Below are 24,863 nucleotides of genomic sequence, written 5' to 3' on the forward strand. Positions count from 1 at the left end.
CTACTCCTAAAAGTCACAAAAATAAATCGCTCGAGAAAATTAGGTGGTTTACAGTATGTTATCTTCTTGAGTTAACTAGCTGTAAAACTAATGAGATGAGACAATAGTTCCTGTTAACTTAAAATATGTTGTGTATTGTGCCTTGCTTTCCTTATGAAATACCAAGGAAAGGTTACACCTCATTAAAATGAAAGCCAATTCCTTTCAGTAAAATCTGAAATTGATGATTGTTCCAGCAAACCTTAAGGATGTACTTAGGTCAGGTTTTAGAATTTGTGTCAAATGTTCGGACTCCTTGGTGTTTTTCCATACAACACAATGTTAAATATTTTGCCTCATAACACCCATTTATTCTTTCATATAAGATTTAATACCTCATGAAAGGTCATTTACCAAAATTTTAGAAGATTCTTAATTTTCTTGCTTTTGTTTTGAGACCCGATAATACCAATGCAAATATAAGGTAAAAGTCTGAGTCAGTCTTTTCCCGCCATATTTTAAATCTCAAATATCTCAAAAAGGAGGTCCATGACCTATAAATATTTTTAGCTTATATTTATCCTTAATTGATGCTCTTTCAGGTAATAGTATCAATTTTAACTTCTTAATTTATTAATTTTCACCTAACCTCACCTGAGTACATCCTTAAATATGATTGGATAAATATCCAAGTTGCTAATGTAATATATGTAATACATTTTGTACAATAATGTTTAAATCTATCAACAGCATATCCAACCAAATATGGGAAGGCAATGGTTATGGCATTCAATATGTACCATCTACATTTTCAACTTACTTTTTTCTCACTTCTAAGACTTTCAAATGCAATTCAACTGCTTCTTTGAATTTGCCTGCATCAGCATACTGGTTTGCCAAACTATTCATAATTACATCTTTGTCATGTTTTTTGAACCTATGAGGATAAGTCTCTATGCTGTGAATCTGAAAATAAGGATACTATAGACAAAGCAATACACTACTCTAGTGCATGTTGAAATTGTTGCCAGAATCAAATGGAGTATTTTAAATAAAGAATAACATGCACTAAAGTGAATATAGTATTAAATATGACTGAAAGACTTACAAACTCTGTTATAACAAAAGAGAAAATTTTCAAAATTAAAAGAAGGCTTGTATACACTGCAGGGCCTAATCCAGGATACCAATAACTTTGCTATGAAGTCATTCAGCAGGAGATTTTCAACATATATTTATCAACTTTTTCTATTTGGTCTGTAAGATTATGTCCTGCATCTACCAAACCCATCAACAATGCAAAGTTTGATCTAAGCAGACTAGAGCAGATAGTGTGATGTGTGTAAAATTAACTTAAATCTGACAGTAAGAAATAAAAACAAGAATGTGTCCATAGTACACGTTACCCCACTTGCACTATCAGTTTCAATATTCAGGGGACCAATTTGGGCATTTAGATTAGAAAGATCATGTGAACTAAGTTTCAAGTTGATTAGACTTCAACTTTATCAAAATCTACCCTTTCCTCCATAGATTTTTTTTTCTCACATACTTGATTCGCATAGGATTTTTTTAATAAAAAAAAATCATCAGGTTTAAAGTATAAGTGCATTGTGAAAACAAATATTTCATCAATGAAATTCAAGTCACATATTCTTATGAATATCCTTTTCATATTGGATACAAATTTTTTTAAGTCTGATCCAGACATTTTATAGTCAAAGCGTTTCAACTGAGGTACTATACAAGCGTCAAAAGTCGTCATTATGGAGTAAAGGGGGTGGCGTCAAAAAGCGTCATTATGGAGGAAAGGGTTAACAAAAACTTTAACCTAGAGTGGGACAGAAAAACAATAAAATGTATAGACCTAAAATAAAAATGCACCAAAAATATATGTATGGCATTAAAATGTAAATACATATTCAACTTCTATGTCTTCAATTGAATGCTAATCAATGAAAACAAGCTTGGAAGACATAAATATTCATATTTGTTTTGAACTCAAAGATACATACAGCAATCTTTGCATATCTTTCAGTAAATTTCAAGGCTGCTTCTTCTGATCTGTTCTTTATCATACTGGCTAAATTATCCAGAACTCCTGTATTTATTAACTGAAAAACAATAAACATGTTTTTAATTTGAGAACATTTTCTTTTCACATAAAGTTTAGACCTATGAATATAAAAACCATGGAGTTTAACAGTCCATGCCAAGTTCACAATCCTAAAGAAAATAGACATTATATATATATATATATATATATATATCACTCTTAGATCCAGTGGACATGTATATTGTATGGTTTGTCACTTGTTTAGACTTGTTTGTATGATATACTTATTTCTAGTGCCTGTATAATGAAATGAATCATGATCCTATATGATATATAAAAATTGTTGATTTAGATTGCTGATAAATAATAAATACATTGTGTATGAAAATAATAATATAACATCTACACACGCTTAAAAAACACGTGTCTCATGTCTATCTCTAGATTCACCTTCCGTGACAAGGTAACACTACGACTATTGAAGTTATATTTTTATATAGCGGATGTGGTCGAGTGGTCTAGAGCGCTGGACATGGGGCCTTGGGGATGATTAATTGTACACAATTTGTTTTTTTCTTAAAACTAAGACATTAAACCTACATGCTTTACTTAAGGGGGCTCGCAGGATTAAATCATTTTTTTTTAAATACATGTATAGGATTTTGCTATTTTTTTTCTATAAATAAACTGTATCCTATACTTAATGGAAAAATTAAATAAAAATATTGGGTCATCGTTAATTCAAGCTCACAATCTGCCTTTGTAAAAAGCATGCATTTTTGTTAAGGTGCTTTTTTTTCTGTTGAACAATAGGAGAAAAAAAGGTAAAATAGAAATAAAAAATTACAGAAATGGCTTAAATTTTACAATAGTTTAGTTTAAGTACGTTCATTTGAAAAAAATAATAAAAAGTATAAGTCACTAAAGCGTTAAAAAAGTGATATGCAAAAAAAATTGCATTTTTTCACCAAAGGGAGATAATTTAGAGCTTTTTTCAATGATATAAACATTTTCAAAACTCATCTGGGGCCAAAATGAATTGATTTTTCTGGTTGATTTTTGTACCATATCATAAAGTAACAACTAATAGTGTAATAAACAAAGTTTGTAATGAAAAAACAAAAGTTTCAATTTTTGCTGATTTTTTTGTACCCTCAAGCCTCCTTAAATTATAATTATCACTTTTTATAGCTTTTAGATAGAGTACCATGATGCCAGGCGTCTCTGCATTTGGTTCCATGTTTTCTTCAATCCACAAATAGAAATCCACCAATAGCATATCAATCTGTTTCATGTACATTTCACCAATTTCTGACCATTTATTTTCTGTTTTATCCCAAAGTTCTATCATGTCTGACATACAGTCACTGGAACATTAAGTATTTAGATATCAGTTAGCCTCATTGAAACATATATATCTCCTTCATTCATGTTATATATAATTTTCTCTTCACTTTCATTGGTTGATTGTAAAATATAATAGTTTTAACTCAAACACATGTGCCTTTCCTCAAGTAAGTCATTGTCATTTGATAGACACCACACATATCTTGTTAATTAAATGATATGTTTGTCACAGTTTTTTGAGAACTCTATATGTAGTCATGAAACAGTTTTGTAACAATTTGTATTTAAACTTTATGTCAGAGGCATCCTTTTTTTCTCAGTACAATTTATCATTAGCAATTATCAAAACAGATGATAGATGTAACAGTAAGGCCAGAATTTTTTAATTTGTTGGTTTACGGATCCGCCGACCCGATTTTGCCGATTTCCAGAATAAAAATAAAATTCACTTTTCATGCTTTTTATTCCCGTCGACCCTAACAAATGCATTATCCCTGAAAAAATAATTAAAATATTCTTTTTTTTCATGAAATGAAATGCATTTATCGCTATCAAAATTGATAACACTTTCTGTTGTGAAAAAACAAAACTTCCAGTTTATGTTTCTAAAAATAATGAAATCAATTATAACTGACCTTGAAATGTCGTTTGCGCAAATAATTTTGCGAAACGAAACCTGTGTTTAAAACCAATTACACAATAAGTTCGTTTTCCCTATTTGTCATCAATCCATAAGATGCATCATCTGATAGAAATAGACTTGTCCAAATGTGGACAGGTGGAAGACGTCAAGTTAAAGTACTGAATATTAAATAATCATTTGGAATTTTCTTGTTTCATAGATAATAAAAAAATATCGTCCATTTCGATAAAAAACAGGAATGCATGACAACAGATTAACCTGATATTCTCGTTTTTCCAGTGGACGAGTCTATTACGTTTGTTGACACATGTGTTAAAACTTATTTTCGTACGACGTTTTTACATTTTTTTTCTTTATTAGTTTTCGTGCTTGAATGTCATAATTCACCAAGTTTTCTGGAATTGATTAAGAGCTACGAGAATGATTTGTGTTTCATGTCCGTGCACCCCCTGTTGTTTACGGGAAATTATTAGAATATTGTTATGCAATGTTTATCACAGCTGATTTCATCGAATTAAAAATCTAAGAAATGATGACAAAATAGGATAACAAACATATTGTTAGAAAGGTAAAATATATATTTATTTTGCATATTTTTCTGTCTTGCAAGATATTTTTTTTAATTTTTTTCCCGACCGACCGACCCGACTTTTTCATGGGTAAAATCCGTAAACCAACAAATTAAAAAACCCTGGCCTAACTGACACAGTGAAAATTGTGTAGTAAAATACAATCATATTACATGTGCACATTTTTTTAACTAAGTTTTTTACCCCCCCCCCCCCCCCCCCCCCCCCCCCCCCCTCTGAAACTTAGTGAATAATTTATTTGAATTATAAAACTATCAAACTAAATGCATTCTTTAACTGTGATCTAGAACTCATGGATGTCTTAATGTGACCTCTAAAAAATAAGGAAAACATTTATTTTCCTTGACAAAACTCAGGCTTTAAATTAGTAATGAAACAATGCTACAAGATTGAATAATGTTTGCGATAATTCGATTATTGTAAAAATAGAAACAGAATAGGTTATGCAAAATAAAAACAAATGTTTCTAATTTTGATAGCATTATTTGTAAGTACCATTTCCTGAAATCATAATGAATAACCTCACTCGTTTGTCCATTGATATAGGATCAGAATAATAAATGCAAAAAAAATATTGAATTAACAGTGTACTGAAATTACCAAAACTTACTTGAACAATACATTGAATATCTTTAGATCTAAAAGTGACTTCTGTAAGCCTTCAATGTCGTTTAACTTCAAGTACAGCCATGGTAGCTCATGGGCCAGTTTGCTCTCTAGGAATTTATCATGATCAAAGGCAGGAGGTAGTTTCTACAAAAAGAAAAATAGTTTTTACCTGTAAAATAAAGATCCAAACTTGGATGGTTAGAGTCTGGTGTATAACATTGCGAGTTCTTAATCTTTAAAAAGTCAAATTTTGAAATTTGTTTTTCCAAATGTAATTTTCTTTCCCAAAAAGTGATTCTGGTCATTTTTTCAGAAATAATGGCAAATTTGACCCTTCTGGCCCCCTGTCCTTTACCCACAAACATGTAAACTTGGGCAAATTAGTGTCTACATGTTAACACCTAGCTGTCTTTTCGGTTAATTTTGGTGATTGGTTGCTGTCTTGATCAAGAATCCTTACCCAAACTAAGAATCATTCATAGCATAAAAGATACTATTATGAATATCAAAAAAAAAGTATTGCTGTATTCCGAGTTTATGTTTCAAGAGCAGGGGTCACACTTTTTCTAATTACTAAAAAATCAGAAATTAATACAATATTTTTATTAGTTACAAAATTGTGACAGGATATGTTGGGCAAAACTAGCTGGTAATTTTGATTGTGACAGAATCATTTTATGCAGCAATTTTAGAAATTATAAAAAAAAATGTCGAAATTTTGTTCATTGATCTATTTAACTATTCAATTCTTAAATGCAGGTAAATTTCTGAATCAACAACATATTTGTGACTCACCTCTTTTTCACTTTCAAAGTATCGTATTAGATCCAAAAGGCATCTTTCCCTGGAAAAATATAGATAAAGTATACATAAGACATATACAATCAATATTCAATGAATGAATAAAATATTTAAAAAGTAAGTTTGTATGCTTTGTGAAGAAAAATGATTATAACAGAGAGCAACAGGCACATAAACCAATTTACCACCCTAAAATGGTTCTCAATACTTTTTAAGAAAATTAGTAGTTTTTTTGTTTCAACAAGTCCAGCATTAATTTATGAGATACATAATTTGTCTTCTCAGTGTCTGACATTATACCATGACAATAGTACAAAATTTTGTTAATATAAATGTTCCGGACCATACTAGTATTTGGACTATATGAGTATAATACTCGTTTGGTTATTAACGGGCCGGACCATATGAGTATTTGGACCATATAGGTATTTTTTTTTTAAATTACATTATAAAAGTTTCAATAATACAAAAACTTTATTTAAAAAAAATAATGATGGTTACATGTACAATGTACGTAAAAATTAAATATTTATGCCATAGTGAGTTTTCATCGCTAATTACATTCTTGCATGTAGGCTTAGGGTAACATTTACTTCCACACGGTATCATAGCTTTTTTGCATTTGCAAATCTTGGTTGTGCATGATTTTTTTCATTTACACATTTTGTTTGCAAGTGAAAAGCTAGGCTTTTTGTAGCTGCAAACAGTAATACCGAGGTCTTAGGCAATTCCGATATGCCTACGGTGTTTTTAAGAAGCTCTAGATACACCATACTCACAAGATAACTTAAATAAACTATATTACTTTCCAGTGACTTCTTGTGTAACAGTTCATTAAGAAATTTTTGGAATTTATTTTTTGAAGTCGACATATTGCCATTCACTCGTAATAACAAATCGGTAATGACCATTGGTATAAAATGTGTTTATTATAGATTTGACAAGTAAGTAAAATTAACTGTGTGAAACTTTTAATTTTTATTTAGCTAATCGTTTTATTATAATATAATAATAAAATTACCTATGATATGATAGCGTCTTTTTAATATATGGTCATATCATATGAAGAGTTTAGAAGTATTAAAAGTAAACTGTATCAGAGTGTTAATTACCCCGCCATACGCATACGGTCGGACCATATGCGTATGGTCTGACCATATGAGTATATACCCATATGGTCATGACCATACCCATATGGTCCAAATACTCATATGGTCCGGAACATAAACGTAAACAAGAATATGTCCCCAGTACAGAGATGCCCCATCCGTACTATCATTTTCTATGTTCTGTGGACCGTGAAAATGGGGTAAAATCTCTAATTTGGCATTCAAATAAGAAAGACCATAACATAAAGAATATGTGTACTAAGTTTTAAGTTGATTGGACATCAACTTCATCAAAAACTACCTCGACCAAAAAATTTAACTTGAAGTGGGACAGATGGACGAACGGACGATTAGAGCGAAGGACGGACGGACAGACGAACAAAAGGACCCACAGACCAGAAAACATAATGCCCATAAATGGAGCATAAAAAACCCAAATCTACCGGTCTACAGTAAAAAAAAGCTTATCATTAGTCTTCATGTTAATAATGGATTTCTTTTTCACTTTTTAGATCTTGAAAATTGAAAGCAGTCAATGCTACGGTCAGTAATGTTTGTTAATAATACAGTGAAAGTAGGGAATCACAGGTTGGGGTAGATGGCTTGGCGTGATCATTTCCTCTTGGAAAACCTCTGTCTTTTGGAGAATTTTGTGACATACCAATTTTTTGACCTACTGAGTCTCAGGTCAAAGGTAAATTGCTGGAAAGTTATTTTTTTTTGTGTTCTGCCCAGATAGTGGTCCTAGGGAAGAAACTTTACCCTACGAGTTTAAGGAATACCATGCCTTGTTGCAGTAGTTAGTGGCTGTTGTGGTATAAAAAGAGACACAAATTTACCAAAAAAAATAATGTTTGACTAAAAATGATCCTAAATTCAGAACTTGAGAAGCTATCATTTCTAACCCCTATTTTCTGGAAACACTTAGCAGTGTTGTATTTTATCTTGTTTGGAACTTTTTGGACTACAAAAAAATGTACATATTTCCTGGACTTGCATTTTTGAGTGCAAAATGTATGTTACTGTGGAATCATAACATGTCTGAGTCTGAATTTTTATACCTTTATTCATTAAGATACGCTGAATACCATGAAAAATGTATAGAGTCCCTTTTTGAAACCATGGAACTAAAACTGAAAACGGCACCACAACCCATCAAATGACTGGACCAGCATTGTAAGGGTTAACATATTTACCTGTCCTTGCTTGTCTTTAGATATCGTTTTGAAACTGCTTCTTCCAACTCAGTGAATGCAAACCTATCAGTATATAATACATTCTATTAAAATATATAGCCACAGTTTAATTCGTTTTTCAAAATTCAAAAAATTGAAATACATTTGTGGTTAACTTCGGAAATAATTTGTTATATGTTCCACCAAAGCATGATTATGACAGGATGACAAAATTCATAATATCTATATAACAAAAAATCTTAAAATTGTGAGTGATAAAAAACATGTGTACCCCCACTTTATACCCTGAGATCCTCCCCAGTTTTTTGTGGGGTTCGTGTTGCTAAGTCTTTAGTTTTCTATGTTGTGTCTTGTGTACTATAATTTGTCTGTTTTTCTCTTTATTATTTTGTGTGGCTGTCTCAAGTTATTGTAAGACTGTTCGTTGACCTATAAGTTCTTTTATCTTCATCATTTGAACTCTGGTGGAGATTTATCCTATTATTAATCATACCATATTTCCTTATTTTAATAAAATGTACTCATCAGCCACTGACAAGAGCAAAACTTTTCAATCTTATTAATCAAAGATCTGTGAATGCTTAGAGAAAGTATTTTTTTACCTTATTATTCCATTCTGTTCTATAATGTATGTTTGTAAAGCAAAGTATAGTGATGACCAAATATGGGCTGGTATGTTGTAGATTGCCTTTATATCTGTCTCTGACAATCCTCCGATTGACAAACAAATGGAGCATAATGCCTGAAATTGTATAAAACCGTAGAAATGGATTTTATCATCAAGAGTCAAAGGTCCCTCTTTTTGCTACTAATAGCATCCAAAGAGCCTTAACTTTTATATTCTGAAATCCTGTATCTTAATTTACCTTTCAAATGGAGTCAAATACTTTTTGTTAAAGTGATTATAAATGAATATTTTAAATGTCATCGCATTGTCAGTTCATTTTCTGCCTATATGTTTGAATATCCCTATAGTGTTTTTCACCCCTTTTTTTATTATAATGTTCAAAAGACAAACACAATTTCAACCTTATATTATATCTGTCAAAAAGTTGAAAGTGTGTTATTTAAAAAAGTGAAGTTTTCTTATCTTAAACGTATCTGATGAAAATAAAACCCCTACCTTCCTTAAATATGGGCAACATCCTTGTGAGAGAAAATGCATCAAAATATATATTCTTCATATTGAACTATTGATGTAGTTATTATTTTTCTTATGTGCACCAATTTTGAAGTTAGACAGAAAGTAAAATAATATAATTTTTGCGGCAAAATTCCTGTATTATGTTTTTCTATTTGTGTAAATTTTACAATAAAGAATAATTTACCAACAAGGCAATGCAATTAAAAGACTTGATAAAGATAATTGATGTTTAACATGGCTATATAGCCTCCTGTAAAAACCCAAACAAAAATATGTATCAAATTGTATAAATATGCTTATTCCTATTTTAAAAATTTTTCTTTGAACTTACTAACTGATTATTTTCTTTCTAAGCACAGTCTAGTGGTATGAAAAATTATTGCTAGAAACTAAGGGAGCATTTGCCATTGTTAATGAAATTAACATAAAAATAACAATATTGTCAAAGCTAGGTAAAATAGCGATAAACAGATTATCATTGGTCATCTCAACTTGATTGCTTTTCTCACTTTCACTGTACTGGCTCAAGCAAGAAAATCAATCTCATTGAGATGATCAACGATATTCTTTAATTAACAGTCTGTTTAATTATAATATAAATGTTATTATACCTGTTCCACTAAATTTTGTGTATATTCTTTCACATTATAATCATCTTCTAGTCTTTCTAAAACTTTGTCAAATAAGTCAACAACACTGAAAAAATAGGTCACTAAATTAAAGGCAACAAACAATCAAAATTTCACCTAAATTTTAATGAAGTCCTTCATCCAAAGGACACAAGGTGGAATGGGGCAGATCATTCATAAAATCAAATTTGAAATCTCATCAACCTGGTATTCTTATGCCATAATCGAAAATATTTACACAAGATCATAAATCAAATTGTACTTTCTATGTCTTTATTTAAATACTATTAAATAATGTGAAGTCTCAAAATAGTTGTTTTTCAGACAAATGTTTAACTTTTCTAGTTCTACTGACATGCACCTACCTTGGACATGATATCAATGAATCAATTTTCTTGTCTAACAGTCTAAAATGACCAAATACAACTAATTCCTGGAAAAGACATAAATGCAGATTCTCTCAAGCATAACCATCAAATTTAAGATCATATGAGATATGTTTTCAGACTAGGGTGATGGTTGGCGCCTATTTCATCGTTTAAACTCGCTGGATTTGTTTGAACCTGTCCTGTTATTCAGTAGTGGTTGTTTGATGTGATTCACAAGCTTTTCGCCTATCTAATTTTATACATATATTAGACAGTTGGTTTTCCAGTTTGAATTGTTTTACACTAGTAATATCGGGGTCCTTTATAGCTTGCTGTAGGCCATACTTTGACCTATCATGGTTTACTTTTTTCACATTGTGACTTGGATGGAGAGTTGTCTTTTTGGCACTCATACCATGTCTACTTATTTCTATTTGAAAATATCTCTTAATCAATGTAATTTTGAAAGACTATTATCGAGTTTGATATTTCTAGACATAATTTAATACATTTCTGTACCCTAGCTTGACATATGCATCTAGGAGTATTGTAAAAGGTCTTGATTAATAATAGTTTTCTTAAGTTCCATGATTAAACAAAAATTTCTGATTTTATCTCTGATTACTGTTCTGCAATAGTAAATTCTTACATTAAGTGTAGTTTTGAGGTAGAGAGGGTTTTTTGTTTCCTCAGCAGCTACTATCCTCTCCATCTGAGGTGGTGACAGTTGTTTACCACTCTGCATCAGACTTTTCTGTCAAAGAAATAAACTAAAATATAGGAGAGCATATATATGAAATATAAATTGCTAGGTTAGATTGCTGACAAACAAAAATACATTGTGTATAAATACTAATATAACATCTTCACACACCTAAACTAGAGGTCTTAAGAGCCTGTGTCGCTCACCTTGGTCTATGTGAATATTAAACAAAGGATACAGATGAATTCATGACAAAATTGTGTTTTGGTGATGAAGTGTTTGTAGATCTTACTTTACTGAACATTCTTACTACTTACAATTTTCTCTATCTATAATAAACTTGACCCTTTAGTTACAGAGGAAAATATTTTGTAAAAATTTACAAAAATTTACCAAATTAATGAAAATTGTTAAAAATTGACTATAAAGGGCAATAACTCCTTAAGGGGTCAACTGACCATTTTGGTCATGTTGACTTATTTGTAGATCTTACTGTACTGATCACTATTGCTGTTTACAGTTTATCCCTCTCTATAATAGTATTCAAGATAATAACCAAAAACGGCAAAATTTCTTTAAAAATTACCAATTGGGGGCAGCAACCCAACAACGGGTTGTCCGATTCATCTGAAAATTTCACAGCAGATAGATATTGACTTGATAAACAATTTAACCCCCATGACAGATTTACAATAAATGCTTTGGTTTAAGTGTTATAAGCCAAAATCTACATTTGCCCCCTATGCTCTATTTTTAGTCATGGCGGCCATCTTGGTTGGTTGGCCGGGTCACGCCACACATTTTCTAAACTAGATACCCTAATGATAATTGTGGCTAAGTTTGCTTAAATTTGGCCCAGTAGTTTCAGAGGAGAAGATTTTTGTAAAAGATAACAAAAATTTACGAAAAATTGGTAAAAAATTACTATAAAGGGCAATAACTCCTTAAGGGGTCAACTGACCAACTTGGTCATGTTGACATATTTGTAGATCTTACTTTGCTGAACATTATTGCTGTTTACAGTTTATCTCTATCTATAATAATATTCAAGATAATAACCAAAAACAGCAAAATTTCCTTAAAATTACCAATTCAGGGGCAGCAACCCAACAACGGGTTGTCGGATTCATCTAAAAATTTCAGGGCAGATAGATCTTGACCTGATAAACAATTTTACTCCGGTCAGATTTGCTCTAAATGCTTTGGTTTTTGAGTTATAAGCCAAAAACTGCATTTTACCCCTATGTTCTATTTTTAGCCATGGCTGCCATCTTGGTTGGTTGTCCGGGTCACCGGACACATTTTTTAAACAAGATACCCCAATGATGATTGTGGCCAAGTTTGGTTTAATTTGGCCCAGTAGTTTCAGAGGAGAAGATTTTTGTAAAAGTTAACGACGACGGACGGATGACAGACGACGAACGCAAAGTGATGGGAAAAGCTCACTTGGCCAAGGGCCAGGTGAGGTAAACAAGAGGCTCTCAAGAGCCTGAATCGCTCACCTGGTAAACAATGCCTTCGGCCATGTTTTTTGACGAAATAGAAAATAAAACACAAACTTTATTTTATACACCCTACTGATCATTCAAATGAAGTTTGGTTGAATTTGGTTGAGTAGTTTTAGAGGAGAAGATTTTTTAAAGTTAGCAAATATGATGAACAAATTGCGAAAAATTGTCATTAAAGGACAATAACCCCTTAAGAGGTCAATTGACAATTTTGGTCATATTAACTTATTTGTAGATCTTACTTTGCTGATCATTTTTGCTGTTTACAGTTTATCTTTATCTATAATAATATTCCAGATAATGACCAAAAACTGCAAAATTTCCTTAAAATTACCAATTAAGTGGCAGCAACCCAACAATGAGTTGTTTGATTCATCTGAAAATTTCAGGGCTGATAGATCTTGACCTAATGAACATTTTTACCCCGTCAGATTTGCTTTAAATGCTTTAGTTTTTGAGATATAAGCCAAAAACTGCATTTGACCCCTATGTTCTATTTTAAGTAACGGCGGCCATGTTTTTTGACAGATCAAAAATCGAAGCACAAACTTTGTGCAGGATAATCTAAGGAACAATCATGCTAAGTTTCATCCAAATCCATTCAGTAGTTTCAGAGGAGAAGATGATTGAAAAATTGTTAACGACGACAGACGACGACGACGGACGCCAAGTGATGAGAAAAGCTCACATTTCCTTTAGGAAAGGTGAGCTAAAAACTGCAAAATTTCCTTAAAATTACCAGTTCAGGGGCAGCAACCTAGCAAAGTGTCGTCCGATCCATCTGAATATTTCAGGGCAGATAGATTTTGACCTGATAAACAATTCAACCACAGTCAGATTTGATCTTAATGCTTTGGTTTTTGACATTTTACCCCTATGTTCTACTTTTAGCCGTGGCAGCCATCTTGTTTGGATGGCCGGGTCACCCGACACATTTTTTAAACTAGATACCCAAAAGATGATTGTGGCCAAGTTTGGATTAATTTAAAAATTGACTATAAAGGGCAATAGCTCCTAAAGGGGTCAACTGACCATTTCAGTCATGTTGACTTATTTTTAGGTCTTACTTTGCTGAACATTTTTGCTGTTTACAGTTTATCTCTACCTATAATAATATTCATGATAATAACCAAAAACAGCAAAATTTCCTTAAAATTTCCAATTCAGGGGCAGCAACCCAACAACGGGTTGTCTGATTCATCTGAAAATTTCAGGGCAGATAGATCTTGACCTGATAATCAATTTTACCCCATGTCAGATTTGCTCTAAATGCTTCGGTTTTTGAGTTATAAGCCAAAAACTGCATTTGACCCCTATGTTCTATTTTTAGCAATGGCGACCATGTTTGTTGATAGATCAAAACTTCGGATATAATCTATAAACTAGATACCCTAAGGAACATTCAGTTAAAATTTGGAAGTATTTGGCCTAGTAGTTTCAGAGGAGAAGATTCTTGAAATAGTTTACGACGACAGACGACGACGGACGCCAAGTGATGGCATAAGCTGACTTTGGCCCTTCGGGCCACGTGAGCTAAAAAGTGATATGAAAAAAAAAATTGCATTTTTTTACCAAAGGGAGATAATTTAGAGCTTTTTTCAATGATATAAACATTTTAAAAGTCATCTGGGGCCAAAATGAATTGCTTTTTCTGGTTGATTTTTGTACCATATCATAAAGTAACAACTAATAGTGTAATAAATAAAATTTGTAATGAAAAAACAAAAGTTTCAATTTTTGTACCCTCGAGCCTCCTTAAATTATAATTATCACTTTTTATAGCTTTTAGATAAAGCCAAAATCTACATTTTACCCCTATGTTCTATTTTTAGCCATGGTGGCCATCTTGGTTGGTTGGCCAGGTCACTGGACACATTTTTTAAACTAGATACCCAAATGATGATTGTGGCCAAGTTTGGTTGAATTTGGCCCAGTAGTTTCAGAGGAGAAGATTTTTGTAAAAGTTAACGACGACGGATGCAGGACGACGCCAGAGGCCGGACGCCAAGTGATGAGAAAAGCTCACTTGGCCCTTCGGGCCAGGTGAGCTAAAAAAATGTCTTGTGTGAGTGTCTTTCTCTAGATTGGCCTTCCATGACAAGGTATCACTACGACTATTGAAGTATATTTTATAGCAGATGTGGTGCTGTGGTCTATAGCGCTGGAAATGAGGCTAAGCAATTGGTGCTGTAGTTTATCAAAGGTGTGAGATAAAATTCTGTTGAGGTACAAAAATTTGTCAGCACAAAAATCTAATTCTAACACTGTTAGATGTAATTTTTCAAACTTATATATATTTATATATATACATATTAATACCAAGCCTCGTAAGGTGGACTTATGGGACTATTTTACTTTTATCAAGAGTTATTTAAAAGAAATACCTGGTGTTTCTACAAAAATTGAGAACAAGGAACTCATCTTATATCTGGTTTACATTTGAAAGAAATAACTGTTAAACAAAAATCGTTCATTGTACACGGATGCCCCACTTGCACTTTAATTTTCTATGGACTGTGAAATTGGGGTAAAAACTCTCAATTTGGCATTACAATTGGAAAGATCATATCAAAGGGAACAAGTGTACTAAGTTTCAACTTGATCAAAAACTATCTAGACCAAAAAAAAAATTAGCCAAAAACTTTAACCTGAAGCAGGATAGACATCAAACAAATGAATGGACATATGTACACATACACTGAAAAACATGATACCACAAAGTGGGGCATAAAAAATAATATATAATTCAATTTTATTTTTCATTCAATTTATTTAAAATATACTGTTAATTCAAAATCAAAGTACCAGTATGTACAGACAGAAAGGTAAAGGGTAGCCCCCCACACCAAAAAAATGATTAAGTAAAATTAAAGAGAATTCTTGAAGGTCTATATACAGACATGATTTGCTTTCCTAAAAAGAAATCACTGTTCAATATACATATACTTATAATGAAACAACCAATATATAACAACATATCATTACTTTTGCATTTTTATGGTACATGTATTCAAAATATGAATACAACCAAGCTACAACAGAATCAATACAAAATGAATTCTTACTTCACTTAGATCTTTCTGTTCAGATTCAGTCAGGGGTAAAATTTCAATCTGTTGGAATTTCCTTTCCTCAACCAGTTCCTTGATGTTTTCATGGTCTGATGATTTTGTACTGATAACCATTCTTACTCCTGCAGGAAGATTTTTTGGCAACCAGTACAACGGCTACAATTAAAAGTACATACAGAATATTTAATGTATCACTTTGTCTGACCTTTCACTGTGAACTTCTTTTCTTTATAGAAATACAACACAAGGAACTGACATTGTGCAGTTTCAATTTTTGAAAAAAAATCATTGAAAATTGACATCAAAATTACGATATATGCATCACACAGTTGTGAGATTTTTAAACTAGAGGCTCTCAAGAGCCTGTATTGCTCACCTGATTCTACTTGGGTTTTTGAAATCATATAAAAAAATATAAAATTTGACTTAAAGTAACAACACTTGGTCAGCACCTCATAAGGAAAGGAACATTCATGCTATGCTTGATTTCATTCAATTCAGTGGTTCTTTAGAAGAAGACTTTTGTATGCATTTCCCATAGGGTCCTATGTTAAACTAAGTCCCCCGCTGGCGGCCATCTTGGATGATGGATCAGCTACAAAGTAACAACACTTGGTCAGCACCTCATAAGGAACATTCATGCCATGTTTGGTTTCATTCCATTCAGTGGTTCTCTAAAAGAAGTCATTTGTATGCATTTCCCATAGGGTCCTATGTTAAACTAAGTCCCCCGCTGGCGGCCATCTTGGATGCTGGATCGGCTACAAAGTAACAACACTTGGTCAGCACCTCATAAGGAACATTCATGCCATGTTTGGTTTCAATCCATTCAGTGGTTCTCTAGAAGAAGTTCAAAATGTAAAAAGTTAACGACGACGGACGCCAAGTGATGAGAAAAGCTCATTTGGCCCTTCGGGCCAGGTGAACTAAAAACAGTTTCATGTTGTTTAATTAATGCAAATTTTCCACTGACAAAATACTAATCATATGTGGAATCAAAGTATGAAATATATAACAGGGTATGCCTGAAATACATTCAGTTACAATTAACATTTCAATCATTAGAAAGAGACAAGTCAGAAACAAGCATCATGGGAACTTATTTTGTGGTCATTCACTCACAATGCATATCTGTTATTAACACTAATTCTGCATGCAAGAGACTTCTTTAAAATAAAGTCAGTAGACAAAAAAAGATAGACCTAATATGTGGTGCCTTCTTTTGTCTCCTGACCTTATACATCCATGCCATAGCATTTACAACCTCCATGAACATACCCGGTGTGTGTCGCTGAAAGTGGGGATAAGGGAACAAGTTACTTTTTTCATATTTAATTCATAGCCTTTGCCTTGACATTTACACCTATGTCTTGCCTTCCCAAATATTTATAAAGAACCAGACAAAACCCTAATTGCAGTACAACAATACCTTCTCCACTTTGGTGGACTTTTTGATTTTTTCAACTCCATCAATAACCAGAACTGCAGTTTTCCCAATGCTTATAACTCTCTCTAAACAAACAACCAACTCATTAACACGTTCTACCATCTGTTGTGGTTCTTTCTCCATCGTGTGTCCTGCCTGATTATTCAGTTCTTGTATTAACCTATTCAGCATACTTTTAATATCTGCATAGGTATAAAATAGATGACTGAAATAGTGATTCATTTATTTTCTTGAGTACCAATTTTTATGATTTGAGGAAAATTTGCATATTCCTGGATATTTAAATTCATGGTTTTGGCAAATTCTGCTTACATTCTTGTAGAAAATTTGTTATTCGTTAAACATTTTAATTTCATGGTTCTCCTGTACCCTTGAAATCCATGAAAACTAGATATCATTGAGATGGGAGCCATCTCTGTGGGCCCCGCTGTGAATAATGTGCATTAAAAAATTGTATCTTTACCATAGGACATGGGTTTGTCAACTGAAATCAAAGTTTTTGACCTTGACCTTTGACCTAGGAAGTTGTAAATAAATTATGACACACCCTTTGTTGTTGGTTTATAAACATGTCAAGTATAAACTTTGAAATGATAACGGTTCTCAAGATATAGAGCGGACACGATCTTTACCATAGGACATGGGGTTGTCAACTGAAACCAAAGTTTTTGACCTTGACCTTTGACCTAGGAAGTTGCACATAAATTATGACACACCCTTTGGTGTTGGTTTATATACATGTCAAGTATAAACTTTGAAATGATAACGGTTCTCAAGATATAGAGCGGACACGATCTTTACCATAGGACATGGGGTTGTCAACTGAAACCAAAGTTTTTGACCTTGACCTTTGACCTAGGAAGTTGTACATAAATTATGACATACCCTCTGATATTGGTTTATATACATTTCAGGTATAAACTTTAAAATGATAACGGTTCTCAAGATATAGAGCGGACACAATCTTTACCATAGGACATGGGGTTGTCAACTGAAACCAAAGTTTTTGACCTTGAACTTTGCCCTAGGCAGTCGTTCATAAATTATGACACACCCTCTGGTGTTGGTTCATATACATGTCAAGTATAAACTTTGAAATCATAACGGTTCTCAAGATATAGAGCGGACACGATCTTCACCACAGGACACAGGGTTGTCAACTGAAACCAAAGTTTTTTGACCTTGACCTTTGACCTAGGAAGTTGTACATACATCATGACACGCCCTCTGGTGGTGGTTAATAAACATGTAAAGTATACAGTATGAAATCATAATGGTTCTCTAGATATGGAGCAGACACAAAGTGTTACGGACGGACGGACAGACTGATCACTATAGGGCGACTCGCCTTTGGCGGGGCCCTAATTAGTATCCAACGAATATTTATCAATTCACACTTAGTAAAATAACAAATATACAGAGCTCTGATAATAGATGCATGTTTTGATTTTTAATACTGTGGCTTCATTATCAATATTATTCATAGAATACTATAATAGTTCATTAGACTTCCTTCAAAAACTTTGGTTTTAATAAATATCATTCGTGTGTTTAAGGGGGATCATCACTTCCTACCCATGTTGAGAAAACGGTTGAAAAAGTATGATGCCATATTGAAGGAATTATTTGGCAAATTGAACTCTAACATTTGACAATCAGCAATGGTGTTGTTTGGGTCAATTTTGACTTAGTACCATCAGAACAAACATTACTTCTAGTTTTTCTTGCACAATGATGATCACTAAGATGCTTGATAAACTTTAAAAATGCAAGTATACCGGCAACCCCCTTTACAGGTAAATGACATCATCAAGGCATCTTAATTGATAAACTTTTGGGGAAGTATAAGAAAGGGGTCTATTTTTCATGGATTTCGTAGGTAAAAGTGAACCAAAAGATAAGATGTTCAACTAATAACAAATTTTCTATGGCTTGTATGCAGAATGAGGGAAAATAAACTAAATCAAATATCGACGAAACTTCTTTTTTCTCTCATGTCATTGATCACAGATATTACATGTAAAAAAAATGTTTATACCTTTCTGACATTTATGGCTAATTTTTAAAAGGTTCATTAAAAATTTGTTAGGGTTCAGCAGTACCCAGTGTCGCGCCTAATTTATGAATCTAATAAATGTTTTAAGAACTTTAACTGCAGACTGCAGAAAAACAGGAAATACATTTTTACAAAATTTCTTTTTAGATACTAGCTAGCTTTTAATCATAAACAAGCTTCTGTCCAAGTTTGGTAGAAATCCAGGATGGTTTAAGAAAGTTATTAAAATTTCTAAAACTTTAAACACAGAGTGAATGTAAGGTTAACTATCAGAAAAACTTATTCCATTTTATAAGTAAAATACAGATAAACAAGATTTTTTTTCTCCAAAATTTCCTTTTGGATACTATTTTATGATCATAAACAAGCTTCAGTCCAAGTTAAAAAGAAATCCAGGATAGCTTAAGAAAGTTATCAAAATTTTAAAAACTTTAACCACAGAGTGAATGTAATATTTCCTGGCAGAAAAAAACTAAGTCCATTTATCAGTGAAATACATATAAACTGCATTTTTTTTTACAAAATTTATTTCTGGATACTATCTGATCATTAACAAGCTTCTGTCCAAGTTTGGTAGAAATCCAGAATAGTTTAAGAAAATGATCAAAATTTCAAAAACTTTAACCTCAGAGTTGAAGGCTCGACAAAAACCCTTTATGTGTTAGACTAAATATCTGTCCCCGTTATTAGCCTTTTAGAGTCCTAAAAATAAATGTCATCAGTCCTTAAATGTTATCTTCTATATTTATTGATGTATATGTATTCAATTTATTTCAAGAAGTTGAATCCCAATAATCGATGATCATGAACCCATAAAATATAGCAATATTTACTTTCTCATCATATTGTATAAACTGCTAATCATTTGTAACGTATAGTTCTTTGTTATTTAAAAGTGTCTACTTTGAACCATGTCATTTTTTGTATGTAAATAACCTTGTGGTCCAATTTTTCAAATTGACAATGGTAGACCATACTGGCATTAGTTATGTAGTTACATCCTTATATTGGAGTTTATGATCCCCATGTTTATGTACTCGATTCATTTATGATGAATGAATCTTTAGTTTATCATAAAAGAATATTAGGCTATCTCATATCAACCTAGGGAGAATACCAATAAAGACCATGATATATTATTCTTTTAGATTAAAGCCCAACTAACTCTTTCCCTCTGAACTAAAGTTGGCTTTTAAATATAAATACAAATTCAAAACATTTACATCTATTTGCTATTCAAGCAGTAATAGATCTAAGCTCATATTAAGCTGAAGAGGCTTCTTTTTGTGGTGTCTTCACATATTCATTGGTCTTAAAAAAGCCTATGAGGTCAAGGTCAAACAAGAAATAGGTTTACAAATCAAAGAGAGGTAGACTGGATCATAGTATATACTTTATCTGTTTTGGAGTTAAGTGTGACATCTATTTTCATTAAACTTGTACACATTTTTTATTTAGGGACTGGCAGAAGCCTGCCTCAGGGCACTGGATTTTCTCTCTGTGTTGAAGACCCATTGGTGGCTTTTTTCTGCTTTTGATCAGGTTGTTGTCTCTTTGACACATTTCCAATTTTCATTCTCAATTTTAGTTAAAATTTCTACCTGTACTCTCCTCTGCAGCACCAACAAAATGATAAACCACACACAGATTTGAGTAGGTAGCATCAGACTTTATCTGTTTCAACCATGAGGACAATAGTGAGGACTTCCCACTTCCTGCAGGGCCTGTTATAGCATAACATACTGGGTTCTCTACAATGATAATAGATAATGGTTGATGCAATAAGAATTGTATACTTTATAATGCCTCGTTGAAACAATTTGTAATTTAGAATAAACTTGAAACTTCTTTTTTTTTTTATTTAGTCTTAAAATGGAAGAAATGTTGGTAATTCCTGAGAAATCTACTGTTTAAAGTCATTTAAATCATTTCAACTTACTTTTGCATTCAATTAAATGTTATTGAACATTTTTAGAAAAAAACTAGTAATTTTTTGAAGAATATGCACTAAAACCAGTCAATACAAGTTTGTTGATGCAATGATTCACAGGGGCTTGTTCAGTGGAAAGATGAGTTTTTTTGTCAATGGTAGTCGCTATTTATATTTTACATAGGATAGCCAACATCATTGATAGTAAAACCTCCTCTGATCCACTAAAAAAGCCCCTGTGCATGAATGGCATGGATCTAGAGTGATTAATTTCAACAGTTTAAGAAAAAAAGGCCTGAACTTTCAAGTCATTTCAAAATCACTGAAATTGTGTAGAAAAATTTCAGGATCCTTGGGTGAGACACCTTTATGTAATAGCAATTTTAGTGTTATAATCTTGCTGTCAGGTGAAAATATTTCACTCTTTTTTTATGATATCAAATGAGAGGAAAAGACAAATTTAACTTGAACTTACTTCATTTTTGGTAAGATATAATGGAGTCATCCTTTAAACTTTTATGAACTTCACTGATTAAGACATACAATTTTGGATTTATGTTCAATTACTCAGTAGATATATAAATTGTATTCTGCCCTGTATTCATTATTTAAATTTTGATTATGAAGAGTTCTCTGATATCAAGTTTAAAATTGTAAATAATGTTCCTTCTGTAATAACTTTGTCTGTTGAAATTTTTCAAAAAGGGATGACTTTTTATGTGAAAACATTTTCTAAATATATCTAACTAGCTGAAAGTATAACATAACTTTCTTGGAGAAATACATCAATACTTAACAATTATTATACAAATTTTACTATTTTAAAATTGGTATGCATTCATCATTTCAGTATTTAGATTAAAAAAAGCAAATAAATTGGTTATTCAAAGTTTCCTTTCAGGAATCTTATTCTAGATCAGGGTTGTAGCTGCTGTAAGGCACTTTAGGCATGTACCTACACATAATATTTTCACAAATAATTTTTTTTTATGAAAAAAAAATAATAAACAACGTTATCTGTTACCGTATATGAAAGCCGGTGAAGTTGTCAAAACTCTTTAATTATCAAATGTCATGTGTACACTAACTAGTCTCTCGTCCTTAGTGAATGGAATATTGGATAGAATTGAATGTTTTTACGATTTTACCTTGTATAGAAACTATAAACTAGAACTTTGGTTCAGATCACTTTACTTCTATCAACAAAAACTTGAATGAACCTCAACTTAGACACATGAGTTTTTTAATTAGTTGTTGTTAGTTTTCAACTAGCTTTCCACTTTGTCTTCACCCAACTTGCCAATGTTGGTCGTCCGTTTAGCTGTGCAGGATATAAAAATACGTAGTCACGTCTGGTCACAATGGGGACATTAAATCTGATGCCTAGTTGTAGAGAGAATGCAACTCTTTGAGGAGTTCCTGGTTGGTCTACTAAAAGGCAAAATTTCTGCTCCTATCCAATAATCCCTCATTTTCCAATGCATTTTTAAATTTCCAGACCTTCGTCCTGGACGACACCTATCATAGGACCTAACTCCAAGTTGTATTTATTGTAAAAAAAAAATTTCAACGGTCTTGAACTTGCATAAATATTTGACAATGGATGTTAAAAAATCAATCAATCAACTGGCTTCCAGTAATTTTGAGTACTCTCAAATCTGCTTGTAATGGCCACAATTATTCAAAATTCATAAGCAGGTAGGGATTTTACAGTAGAGGATATAATTTAAAGAAATAGGAATTTCTTGAAATTTGTTAGGCATCGACTATGTCTGTATGTGTTTGTGTGGCTAGGGTGAAGGTTTAAGATTCAAAAGATTGATGGCTGATGTCTAGCCAAAAGGATAGTTCTATTATATAGTAGTATCAGTGTTTACGTACCTATTTTTTCATGAAGGATCGTCAATATGTACTATTAATTAAGCTAAACGTATATATCAATCATAACGGAATAGATATGATAATACCAAACAGGGTGTACTGTTTAATTAAAGGGATACGCCGATCTACGCTGGCCAATGCATTTTGTAAATATTTTTTTTATATTACAGATTGTACTGCATTATTTAATTCACCAGTCGGATGTTAGGGTACATTATTCATAATTCTTCGAACTTTTCATCATGTATATTATAATTATTATGATTAAATAACCAGTAAATTTAATATTTTGTACAAAAAATTTTGCAGCTAAAACACTGAAAACCGTTTTCCGTCAGGGGGCTTTGCCTATCAGGGCTCTGCCCTGGACCTGCTGGGGGCCTTGAGCAGGTCCCCTGCCGATTGGTGCCTACAGTTGACTGAATACCTAGCTACACCCCTGTAGATAGAAGTAAGCTAATGAAAACACTAGGAAAAATGGTTGTGTAAAAGAGCATATTGAAATCTATAAAAATGTGATTCATGAGCTCAGAGCACCTGCGTTTAAAGATGGTCTTAACAAATCAAAATGTTCAAGATATGAAATACCTAAATTAATATTAGCTGTAAGCTTCTTTATGTAGTCTTCATTCCCTACATAAAGTAAACTTCTGTTTGACAGGAAAGCATCATGTTCAGAATTTATTCTACTTGATTTAGATTCAACCTCAGCATCTTTCAAGAGGACTTCTGTTAAATATTTCCATATGTCATTGAACATGAGTTCTGCACCCTGTCAAAAGAAGTAAATTAGCAATACACAGCATGAAATGATAATTGCCTTCTACATAAAGAGTCTCCTACATAAAAACAGTTTCAAACAGTCAGTATTATTCTATGCAGAATATAAAATTATATATGCATACATGCAAATAACTTTAAAAATTATTGACTTTTGGTGTTTACCACTTTCAACATGTTTGCATGGCTATATCTTGGCAGCCATCTTACTAAGGTAAAGGCTGCAGGATTGCCAGAAAAGGACAAAAACCTTCAGCAGAAAACTGGTTATCTTAGTAAACTGGTAAAGTCATGTGCACGTTTAAAATGACAAAAACACTATGTTTACTTATCAATACCTCTGTGAGTTTAAAAACAAGGTCATCTAATAATTAGAAAGTCTAATATTGAAGAATTGAACATCTAGCATATCAAATTATAAGACTGGTATCTTTAATAAGTATTTAGAGTAATATTTTTAATTTTTCACTAAATTTTTGGTCTAAAGCATTCTATAAATCATATGATGTATAAATAATCTTAAATTAATATCTTTATGCAAACTAAATTATACAGTTATACTTGACGAACACATGTAATTCAAACACATGTCAACCTTACCTCAGCTGGTGTCTTGTAATTCATATAAACACCAAGTGTCTAAAAAATATCAGAATAAATATTATGATCTAATAATTCAGAAAATATAAAAATGTCTCTACGACTAAATATTAATCAAAACTCTTTTTTATTAACTTGTACTTATGTCCTGTATAGGCATGAAATAACTGCCACTGGACATTAATCAAACAGAAGTCAATTGATAAGCTTATACAAACTGAATATCTATGTAAGGCCACGGTTTTTTAATTTGTTGGTTTACGGATTTTCCCCATGAAAAAGTCGGGTCGGTCGGTCGGTAAAAAAAAAGAAAAAAAATCATCTTTGATGACAAAAAAATATGCAAAATCAATATATATTTCACCTTTCTAGCAATATGTTTGTTATGCTATTTTATCATCATTTCTAAAATTTTA

General features: G+C 32.1%; 1 protein-coding gene across 3 annotated transcripts in view; it reads right to left on the bottom strand.

The window, feature by feature from the left end:
- The window catches only part of LOC143079780 (TPR repeat-containing protein DDB_G0287407-like), a 48,829-nt gene that overhangs the window by 17,058 nt on the left and 6,908 nt on the right, over nt 1–24,863 (bottom strand). For all 3 annotated transcript variants that reach the window (XM_076255366.1, XM_076255365.1, XM_076255368.1), the window contains exons 4-18: nt 24,448–24,486; nt 23,656–23,839; nt 20,858–21,007; nt 17,183–17,382; nt 15,748–15,909; nt 11,121–11,225; nt 10,469–10,536; nt 10,086–10,170; nt 8,933–9,072; nt 8,331–8,393; nt 6,020–6,068; nt 5,226–5,368; nt 3,243–3,402; nt 1,995–2,093; nt 800–945 (exon numbers count right to left, since the gene is read on the bottom strand). In XM_076255366.1, the coding sequence (XP_076111481.1) occupies nt 800–945; nt 1,995–2,093; nt 3,243–3,402; nt 5,226–5,368; nt 6,020–6,068; nt 8,331–8,393; nt 8,933–9,072; nt 10,086–10,170; nt 10,469–10,536; nt 11,121–11,225; nt 15,748–15,909; nt 17,183–17,382; nt 20,858–21,007; nt 23,656–23,839; nt 24,448–24,486 (1,793 nt within the window). The remainder of the gene's footprint in view (nt 1–799; nt 946–1,994; nt 2,094–3,242; nt 3,403–5,225; nt 5,369–6,019; nt 6,069–8,330; nt 8,394–8,932; nt 9,073–10,085; nt 10,171–10,468; nt 10,537–11,120; nt 11,226–15,747; nt 15,910–17,182; nt 17,383–20,857; nt 21,008–23,655; nt 23,840–24,447; nt 24,487–24,863) is intronic.

Source organism: Mytilus galloprovincialis, chromosome 6 (assembly GCF_965363235.1).
Source record: "Mytilus galloprovincialis chromosome 6, xbMytGall1.hap1.1, whole genome shotgun sequence".
Classification (NCBI taxonomy): Eukaryota; Metazoa; Mollusca; class Bivalvia; order Mytilida; family Mytilidae; genus Mytilus; species Mytilus galloprovincialis.